The 10,461-nt window shown below is 46.7% G+C and overlaps 1 protein-coding gene across 1 annotated transcript; it reads left to right on the forward strand.

Moving 5' to 3' along the window:
* The first annotated feature begins 2,827 nt into the window (after positions 1-2,827).
* Positions 2,828-10,043, forward strand: Nudt19 (nudix hydrolase 19). The gene is made up of 3 exons (XM_052712169.1): positions 2,828-4,996; positions 8,376-8,583; positions 9,645-10,043. Exons 1-3 carry the CDS (start codon positions 4,310-4,312, stop codon positions 9,857-9,859), a joined length of 1,110 nt encoding a protein of 369 aa, XP_052568129.1. The 5' UTR covers positions 2,828-4,309; the 3' UTR covers positions 9,860-10,043.
* The last annotated feature ends 418 nt before the right edge of the window (positions 10,044-10,461 follow it).

A 10,461-nucleotide genomic window follows, 5' to 3' on the forward strand; every position in this document is an offset into this window, starting at 1 on the left:
CCGTGAAGTCACAGGTTTTTCCTCTACTTTTCATGAACTTGAATACTTCATGACAAACAGATTTTCTAGTTTGTTGTGTCGACTTTACTGCTAGGGTTGTTTTTGGTTTTTGTTACAGTTACATATATACAAACCCAAGTTGATTGAACATCTACATTATTGTACTTACATGTTGAGCCAAGTGTTACAGAAGTCTTTAATGTTTTCTTATTGCTTTTAGATGGTTATGGCTGAAGTTCTAACTCGGTGGAAGGATTCTTGCCTAGCATTTGGGAAGCTCTCAGTTTAATCCCCATTGTTGAGAGTAAAAAGCTAGACAGCCTCATTGTTTTTAATCCACCGTGGTAGCCAGCTTCCAAGGTGACCCCGGGTATCCATCTTTCCTGCCAGTACTGGAACTGACCAGTGTGGCAGCACAGAGGAACGGTAAGTGTGGCTTCTGAGGCTGTTAAAGGCATCAGAGCCAACAATTCCCCGATATAGCCAACCAGCCAAATGGAAAGATGAATGTGGTAAGGAACTGAGGCCTCAGCAGTCATGTGAATCACCAAAGAACGGGTCCACCAGGCCCAGGCAGGCCTGGATGGCAATGCCAACGGTTCTCATCGAGGACAGTCAGAGGCACTCAACCGACTGTTCTCACGACCCTTACCCACAGAAGGCAGAACAAAGCTTACTGGTTTTTATTGTTATCCTTTTATTTTTTTCAAGACAGGGCTTCTCTGTAACTGCCTTAGCTATCCTGGAACTCACTTTGTAGACCAGGCTGGCCTTAAACTCACAGAGACCTCCCCAATTCTGTCTCTCAAGTGCTGGGATTAAAGCATGTACCACCATGCATAGCACACTTGTTTACTGTTCTAAGCCACTAAGTTTTGGAATAGTTAATAATTTTTCCTCTGAACTCAGCAGATTAGATCTTGATGTTCAGGGACCACTCTTTGCTTCTGTTCTGATTCTTGGCTACAGTCCAGGATATTGATTTGATCTCTGGTTTCACAGAAGTGGTGAAACCACTTTTTTTTTTTTTTTTTTGCATTATTACAAAACCTACTGGTAGAACAGATGTGGCAGTGAGATGGCTGAGATGGTTCTGTATTGGTTCAGATCCAGTTTCTGGGCTGGAGACATGGCTCAGTGGTCAAGTGTATTTGTTGCTCTTACAGAAGACCTGAGTTCAGTCCCCAGAACCCACTTTGGGCAGTTCACAATTGCCTGTGATTTCAGGTCCATGGGGATCAGATACCTCTTCTGGCCTCTGAAGGCACATGCACTTATGTGCAATTCACACACACACACACACTCCAGCTTAATGGTGCTGGTGTACACCTGCAATTCCATGACTTCAAAGGCTGATATGGGATGATCAGGTGCTTGAGGCCATCTTGACCTACACGGCAAGACACTGTCTCAAAAAACCACAGGCTAGTAATGCAGTTTAGAGGTGGAACACGTGCCTCGAATGGCCAGAGTTGTGGGGTGACCCGAGAACTACAAAAACAAATACATCATCACTTCTGCTGCTTTGCTCTCTACTCCAGGGCTTGGTCGACCGGCTCTGGAATGACCAGAATCTGGGGAAAACATAACCATTAAGAGCTCCCAAACCACAGAGCCATTTTAGTGACTGTCCTTCCTTAAAACACTTAATCTCTTGTGTAAAAGGTTAGTCACCTGTAGCGATAACTTTCTACCTTATTGGCTTTGGCAAGTATTACAGAAGGCAACTGACAAAGTTTTCAGTGTCTTACACATAATAGGACTTGAAGAAAGGCCACCCCAGTCTCTTACATCAGAACTTAACTTCCTCCTCTCCTTTGCTCTGCAGAGCCAATCAAGTACCACTGTCCAGTCTACTTCCGAAATGCACTTTAAACCACCCCCTTTCCTGTCCTACCACTCTTCTCATCGGGGTTCTGTCTATGGGCCTCTAGGCCAGGTCCACCCAACTGAGTCGCTATGCAGTTGTTGGAATGGCCTTCACAGACACCGGTGCCATCCTGCTACCCCCACGATTGTTTTCTTCTTTAGATGCAGGGGGCTCGTGAGACGGCTCAGAGGGTGATGGCACTTGCTGCCAAACCTGATGACCTCAGGACCTATATTGTGGAAGGAGCAAACTCACTCCTGCAAGCTGTCCTCTGGGCTCCACACGCACTCAGTGGCGCTTGCAAATATAAATAAGTAATAAATGTAAAAGAATACAAAGTGCCCATGCCATCTGGATTCTACGATAGATTTAGAAATGAATTTCAGATGCAAACTCCTGCTTCAGTGCCAAGAGCATCAGTTTAGACGTGGGTAGTCTGTTGACTCCAAAGTGGATGGCAGGTGGCATGTGAGGGCAGGTTTTCTCCCTTCCTCCTCTAGGTGTGCTTCTCAACCTGACGCCCCATTTTCTGTTTCTGGAGGTACAGTCAGTATACAAGCAACTGCCTCTTTTTTTTTTTTTTTTTTTTTTTTTTTTTTTTCGAAACAGGGTTTCTCTGTAGTTTTGCGCCTTTCCTGGAACTCACTTTGTAGACCAGGCTGGCCTCGAACTCACAGAGATCCTCCTGCCTCTGCCTCCCGAGTGCTGGGATTAAAGGCGTGCGCCACCACCGCCCGGCAAGCAACTGCATCTTTAGACACGATGGTAACAACAACAAAGTCAACTTTAAAATAATGATGGTGGCACACACCTTTAATTCCAGGCCTTGGGAGGCAGAGGCAGGCAGATCTCTGTGAGTTCAAGGCCAGCCCGGTCTACAGAGTTACATGAAAGCCAAGACTATATAATGATACTTTTTCTCAAACCCAAACCCTAAAACCAAAAAGGTAAAAAACAAATAAAGAAGCCAGGCAGTGGTGGTGCACGCCTTTAATCTGAGCACTTGAGAGGCAGAAGCAAGAAGATCTCAGTGAGTTCGGGGCCAGCCTGGTCTACAAAGCGAGTTCCAGGACAGCCAAGATGTTACACAGAAAAACCCTGTCTTGAAAAACAAAACAAAAAAAAGAAAACAAAACCACATCAACAACAACACCACTGTAGACGGGCATGATGGGTCACATTTTTTCTTTGTGTAGCCTTGGCTGTCCTAGAACTCTCTCTATGGAGCAAGTAGGCCTGGAACTCACAGAGATCCACCTACCTCTGTCCCCCGGTTGCTGGGATTAAAGGTATGAACCACCACTGCCAGGCTAATAGGTCACATTTGTAATCCTAGCACTTGGGAGAGTTCAAGACCAAGTTGGACTATATACCCATTCTAGGCTAGTCTCTAAATAAGTAAATGTTTCCAAGATGCTCAGCAGGAGTAAAATCTTTTTAAAGAGTTACTTATTTATTTGTGGGCGTCTGCCTGTCTGTTCCTGCATTATGTGGTTGCAGTGCCCACAGAGGTCAGAAAAGGTCGGAAGATCCTTTGGAACTGGAGTTGCACTGCTGGGAGCTGAACTTGGTCCTCTGCAAGAGCAGCATGTGCACTTAACTGCTGAGCCCTCTCTCTAGCAGCCTCCCTCTCCCCCGCCAAACTAATAAATCTGTGATCAATTAGAATGGCATTTGTAAGAGTTGTTGACTGAGAAAGAGCTGTAAAATGAGAGACAGAAACATGCTGTTTCCAAAAAAATAGTCATGCTGTTCTTAGAAGTGCAAGTCTTTGAGCCAATTAAAAGTTGGAGGGGAGGGAAAGCATTACTAGGCTAGATTAAACATCTCCCACGAAAAGGCAACTAACTAATCACACTAAGATGCTTTGCCCAGTTCCTCGGGCGCCCTGGCAATACAAGCATTCACAACTGGAGACAAACTTTTCTAAGGACAAGGACTCGCCAAAGACATTCAAAAGTACACAACAACAAATTCCTCACTTGGCATCTAGTCCACCCTCTCGTTTCTTATTAGTATGGTTCCAGTGAATTTGCAAATCTCAGATTTCCTAGAACCAACTATTCCCATGCCTAACAGGCAACAGCGTAGGGACAAAGTCCTGATCACTTGAGTTTAGTGGGAAAGGTACACAACTAGATTGTGGTTTCTGTTCCACACCCTTCAGCACTCCTGCCCTCAGCTCCAACACTCCCAGGAGGATCACTTGTGTCCCAGTCGCTGGAAGGTGACTGCAGCAGCACTGGTCGGGTGAGAACGGCCTAACTGAACCGCAGAGCACTCTAGGGTGGTGCTCTGGCGCGGGGATCACGCTCCTCCCACAACCAGAGGCCTGGGGCCCTGGAGGCCGATCTTTCCCAACCCCACAAGTTCATCCGGCTTCGGGACAGCACTCCACGATCCGGCCACGCCATAAGGGGGATCTGAAGGCCACCGGCCATGAGCGTCCCGTTGCGATCCGGCCGGAGCACCTGGCGGCGGGCAGCCACCGTGGTGCTAGCCGCGGGCTGGAACCGTCCGAGTCCCGGCGCCCCTCAGTCCGCCGACGACGACTTCCGGCTGCTGCTCCTCGAGCGCGCCCCAAACCAGCGCTTCATGCCAGGCGCGCACGTCTTCCCGGGCGGTGCGCTGGACGCCGCCGACAGCTCGGCCGATTGGCTGCGACTGTTCGCGCCCCGGCACACACCGTCGCGTTTCGGCCTGGGCCCGGCGCCGCCTCAGCACCCCTCTTTCCCGGGGGTCGTCCACGACAACGCGCACGCCGGGGCGCTGCCTGATGACGTGGCGCTGCGCATCTGCGCCGTCCGCGAGACCTTCGAGGAGGCTGGGGTGCTGCTGCTGAGGCCGCGGGGCTCGGCGCCGGCTTCTCCAGGGCCCGGCCTGGCGCTGTCGCCTCCGCCGGGCCTGGCCGACTGGCGCTCGCGCGTGCGCAGTGACCCGCGCTGCTTCCTGCAGCTGTGCGAGCACCTGGACTGCACGCCCGACATCTGGGCTCTGAGCAACTGGGGCGGCTGGCTCACGCCGTACGGGCGTGGCGCCCGCCGCTTCGACACCACCTTCCTCCTGTGCTGCCTCCGCGAGACCCCGCCGGTGCATCCCGACCTGACCGAGGTGGTGGACTACAAGGTAGGGCCCGCGTACCCCGCGGGATGCGCTGAGCATTACCGCAGACCAAAGGCGTGACATTGCCGAGGCTCTCACCCCTTGGGGACACGGCAGAGCTTCTGTTGCCTGTTCTGAAAACTAAACAACGATTCATTCACTTCATCCCCTAATCGTTATCATTCGACTTCTGGAACATATTACAGGATTTTAGTCCTATCAACTTAACTCCCCCCTCTCCCTCCCTCGCTTCTTTGTTCCCACCTTCCTCTTCTCCCTCTCTCTCCTTTTACCGTCTTTGCTCTCCCATCCTCCCGTTTCTAAGGCTTTTCTCCTCATCTCATTTCTCTCTCTCCCTCCCTTCCTCTTTCCCTCCCTCTCTCCCTCCTCCTCCTCACTAGCACCAGGCACAGTTAGGCTTCTGCAACTTCTTCATTTATTCAAATGTTTTAAACTTTTATTTCTTTTTTAAAAAAGAAATAAAATGACTTATTTTAAATCGTGTGTCCAAGTAAGAGTATATGCATTTGAGCACAGGTGCCCACTGGTCTCCTGGAGTTGGAACCACCTTGAGTGGGTGATGGGAATGGAACTCAGGCCCTCTGCAAGATGGTTCCTCTACAGATCTCAGTTGATCCATCTCCTTAGCTCCCCTTCGTCTGTTTTTGTAACTGCAGTGGATTGCTTGCTCTACTGTAGGACATGGATGCGCATACACTTGTTTCAACCTTTTTCCTTCTGTATTTCATTTGTATAAATTCAATTGTTTTTTTGTTTTGTGTGTGTGTGTGTGTGTGTGTGTGTGTGTTGGTTTTGTTTTGTTTTGAGCCAGGGTTTCTCTGTGAAACAGTTCCTGGGTATCCTGGAACTGACTCTGTAGACCAGGCTGGCCTCGAACTCAGAGATCTGCCTGCCTCTGCCTCTTGAGTGCAGGGATTAAAGGTGTGCGCCACTACGCCCAGCGCAATTGCTGTTTTTTTAAGTTTACACTTTTCCTTTGAAATATCAGCCTTAAGTAGTATTTCTGGAAGCATCACAGCTGCCTGCACTCCAGTTCTAGAGCATTTGACGCCCTCTTCTGGCCTCTGAGGGTATGCACTTATGTGGTGCACAGACATACTTAATGGCAAAACACATACATAAATCTGAAATTAATTTTTTCTTTTTCTCTTATTATGTTGATCTTTTTGTTTACATCTTTGAACTAACCAGACTGCTTAGAACAGGAGCTAGAAAAGAGTCAGGCAGTGTGATAGCTTCAATTGTCACCTTGTCACAACCTAGAATCCCTCCAGGAGCCCCTGGGTACAAATGCTTACAGTGTTCCCGAGATGTAGCACTGCAGAGCATGCCTGCATCTCTGGAATTACTCAGAATTTTCTTTTTCATCTTTCTTTTCCTTTGAAATACTGTTGTGGAATAATCTTTTTTTACACTGTGAAGATGTGTCACTCAGACTGGTTTATTAAAAAGCTGAATGGCCAATAGCTAGGCAGAATTTCCAGGCACAGAGAATGCTGGGAAGAAGAAGGGTGGAGTCACCAGCCAGATGTGGAGGAAGCAGGAAAGTAGCATGGGCCTATGGAGTAAAGGTCATAAAACCATGAGGCAAAGTAAATTAATAGAAGTGGGTCAGTTTGAGTTATAAGAGTTAGTTGGAAACAAGCCTAAGCTATCAGCCAAGCTTTCATAATTAATAAGTCTCCATGTGGTTATTTGGGAGCTGGCTGGAGGGACAGAAAATTCTACCTACAAAATACATTCCAAAGCTTGGGCGTGCTTGCTCAGACACTAGGCTTTCTCATTCTTTTTCTCTCAAGCTACTCCCCAACCCCCTTCTACCTAGAGGCCACTCAAAGCATGGCTATCTCTCTTTATCCACCCCAGCTCCTTTCTGCTGGCACCTGCTGAGATTTATAGCTCATCTGCCCTTTGCTCTCTTAAACTGTAGTGCAATTGTCCTTGAGAACTTTCAGTCTGTTTTTAAATTAAATAAAAAATAAAAGATATTATTTTATGCTTGTGTGTGTGTGTGTGTGTGTGTGTGTGTGTGTGTGTGTGTGTGTGGTTTGTTGTTGTTGTTGTTGTTGATACAGACCACATTTCCCTGCATTTGACATGTCCTGAATTACATGTTAGTATTGTTTGTAAGTTGCTGACTGCTGGGTTTTCTTCTATTCTTTTAAATAGTTTTGCACTTTTCCCGGCAGGCAGTTAAGTTATTAGAGATGGACTCTGTCCTTTTAAGGTATGTTTTAAATGGTTTGGGGGTGGGTCTACAGTATGTTCAGGAGCTAATTTAGCTACAGTTCCATTATGTGACCCTTCTCTAGTCACTTGAGTGCCCAAGTGCTGGTTACATTTAATTAAGGCTTTCCCAGTGTCGGGAATACATTGCTGGAGAAAATGGGAAAAAGTCTTGGCTCCAGGTAAGCATGAAGAATTTAGTCAGGAACCTCCCAGGTCTTGCTCTTTCCTTAGAAGTAGTCATCGTCTCTATCATATGGTTTTACCTTTTTGTGCACAAGTAAGTATGTAGTAGAGTTTCGGGGTTCAGTTCTGTGTAGACCTTCTCAGGCACATGGCTCACCCAATACTACCCAATGTGAGCTGCCCTCCCGAATTCTGATTTGTATCTGCTCGAGCCAATAAGAACTAGATGCTGCGTAGGTTCCCCTGCTGTCCTGTAGTCTGGGAATGACTTTAGGCAGAAGCCCTAGACAAGTGGTAGGTCTCACTTCATCCTTTCTTTATTTACTTACTTATAGTCAGGCAGTTTTTGGTGTTTGGAAATAGATTTTATCAAGTTGTTATGTGGTGTGTGAGTTTAGCTCTCATGGCCGAAAGGATTTTTTTTTTATTATTTTTACTAATTATCAGCATTTTAACTAGCATTTAATAATTATTAATATTTTTGATAAATATTATTACTTAACAACTATGATTTGATTGTTATTAATTATTTTTATACTGTAACATGCATGCAGATGACCATGTAGGCCAGAAGAGGGCGTTGAATTGCCTAGAACTTGAGTTATGGGTGGTCATGAAGCTACCCAATGTGGTTCTGGGAACCCAACTCTGGTCCTCTGGAAAAGCCACAACTGCTTTTAACCACCGAGCCATCTCTCCAGCCACCAATTCTTTCTTTCTGAGACAAGACCTCACTGTGTTGCCCAGGTGGGATTTCATCTCCTAGACTCAGGCAATTTTCCTGGTCCACCCCCTGGGACATGGCAGTGTCCAGGCCTCTGAATGTTCTCATGTTGTCTGAAAGATCTAGCAAGGCCCCCTGGATCAGTTAGTTTTCACATCAGGCAGATCTTATATACCCATCTAGCAACCTGGGACCTGGCTGGTGGTGGAATAAACCTCACAAAGCTGCTTCCTTTGTCTCCTACAGTGGTTGTCTCCATCAGAGGCAACTGAGTGTTTCCTGTCCAAAGAAATCTGGCTGGCACCACCGCAGTTCTATGAAATGAGAAGACTTGAGACTTTCGACTCTCTCTCCGCTCTGTACAGATTTTCTTCCGATTACCCTTTAGAAATAACTGAGAAATGGCTGCCGATAATACTTTTAACTGCTGATGGCTCCATCTATCTTCTCCCAGGTGAGTTGGGGAAGTACCAGTGCTCTGGTTAGTATTCACCTTAAGATTATCAGACCAACCCATAGCGAAACATCAAAAGTGTTGTTATTAAGGCCAACATTAATGTTAATATTTAATAGGCTAAAGAGAGCATAAGGTAATCCAAGACTTACAGTGTTTGGCTGGGCATGTGACTTGGTGGAACACTTGCCTAGATTGCATCAAGGCCTCAGTTTTAATTCCCAGTGCTGCTGAAATAGATGATAAAATAATTATAGTTCACAACAGAAGCACTGTAATCATCCATTATGATGTGCCCAAAGAAAATGCTTATCTTGGGGTAGACATAAGTAGGGATATTAAAATCCAACCAAGAGGGCTAGAGAGCTGGCTAAGTCAGTAGAGCGTTGGCCTTGCAAGTGTGAGGGCCTGGGTTTGGGTCCCCTGCACCGGGGCAAAGAGTCAGGCATGGTGGTGCCAGGCTCCTGCAGTCCCAACATTGTGATGGCAGAGTGGGAGGCAGAGACAGGCAGAGCCTTGGAAGTTCATGGGCCAGCTAGCCTGGCCTAATTGAGACTTCCCAGGCCATAAGAAACCCTATCTGGAACAAAAGGTGGAATGTTCTGGAGGAACAACACCTGAGGCTGTCCTCTGGCCTCCACGGGTGATCGCCTCTGCAGTCACGCGCACACACTTGGTGGAGAGAGAGACCTAACTCTAGCAGGCTGGTCCCTGCCCTCAGCTTGTGTGTACACACACACACACCTCCCCTCCTCTCTCAAATGTAATCAAAACTTGAAACAGGATGAGAAAGCGTCTGAGTGGTTGGAGACCGTCCTGCTGCTCTCTCGGAGGATCTGGGTTTGGTTCCCAGTACCCATATCAGGCAGTACACGCACATGCTTACGCATACCGTGGATTAATAATAAAGTAAATTTAAAAATAAATTAAAAGTAGCAACAAGAAAAACACCAACTCAGCTTCAACAAGAAATACATAACAAAAAATACTGATTTATGTCAATATATTGGGGTGATCTATAAAACAATGCTTTGTAGAAACAAATTTTTACTATTTTTCAGGAGATGAGCTATATGTGAAAGACTCAGATTTCTTAGAAAAACCAATGTCTACTGAAAAAAAGACTGAAGAATTCATGAAGGAAGGCAAAGTAGTTAACCGAATGGCGATCCACAGTCTCCACCTCTATGAAATCTATGTGTCTCTGCTGTCCAAGGATAAGCTCGTGTACCCTAAGAACTACATATTGAATAAGAGCCTGCCTGCCCACTTGTGAGGTGCTCCACTTGTGGGGATCGACTGAACGTGTCTGAAATACAAGGACTGTGCCTATAAAGTTGTGTACTGACATGTTTCCTGTGTTGTATGCGTTTGCTGCCCGCCTTCAGACTGCACAAGCCATGAGGGTCCAATGTATGAAGTGTTAAGAACCTGGTTACTGGATAAATGGCTTCACAATGGTTGTCTCTTCTGTGTTTTATTAGCTTGAACCCTTAAAAAGGGGTCTTCTGCCATCCCCTAACTGCCCCACATGTGAGCGGGTTTCCTGATATACGGTGGAGATTGAGCCCCGGATCTCTTCGACTTTCAGCAGGAATTAATTCAGGGGTACCTGATTAGATGGTATTAAGTTCGAATGTAGCATTTCCTCCACATGGTCCCTAGCTGGTAGCACTGTTTTGGCAGGTTGTAAAAACTGAGGGGCAGGCTCTAACTAGAAAAAGTGGGTTGCTGGCGTGGGTGGGTCTTGAGGGATTGAGTCCCACCTCTGTTCTAGCAGAATTCTGTTTTCTGATCTGAGGAGATCTGAGCAGACTGCCTCAGGTTTACGCCTCTCTGAATGCCACATTGTCTTCACCGTGAAATTGGCTGAACTAA

The sequence above is a fragment of the Peromyscus californicus genome, unplaced genomic scaffold (assembly GCF_007827085.1).
Source record: "Peromyscus californicus insignis strain IS unplaced genomic scaffold, ASM782708v3 Scaffold_4__1_contigs__length_199733344, whole genome shotgun sequence".
In the NCBI taxonomy this organism is placed as follows: Eukaryota; Metazoa; Chordata; class Mammalia; order Rodentia; family Cricetidae; genus Peromyscus; species Peromyscus californicus.

Excerpts from the sequence above, each read along its gene's own strand:
- Nudt19 (XM_052712169.1), top strand. The coding sequence starts at position 4,310 with ATGAGCGTCCCGTTGCGATCCGGCCGGAGCACCTGGCGGCGGGCAGCC. Across the intron at positions 4,997-8,375 it reads CCGAGGTGGTGGACTACAAG|TGGTTGTCTCCATCAGAGGC; the intron begins GTAGGGCCCGCG and ends TGTCTCCTACAG. Across the intron at positions 8,584-9,644 it reads CTCCATCTATCTTCTCCCAG|GAGATGAGCTATATGTGAAA; the intron begins GTGAGTTGGGGA and ends ACTATTTTTCAG.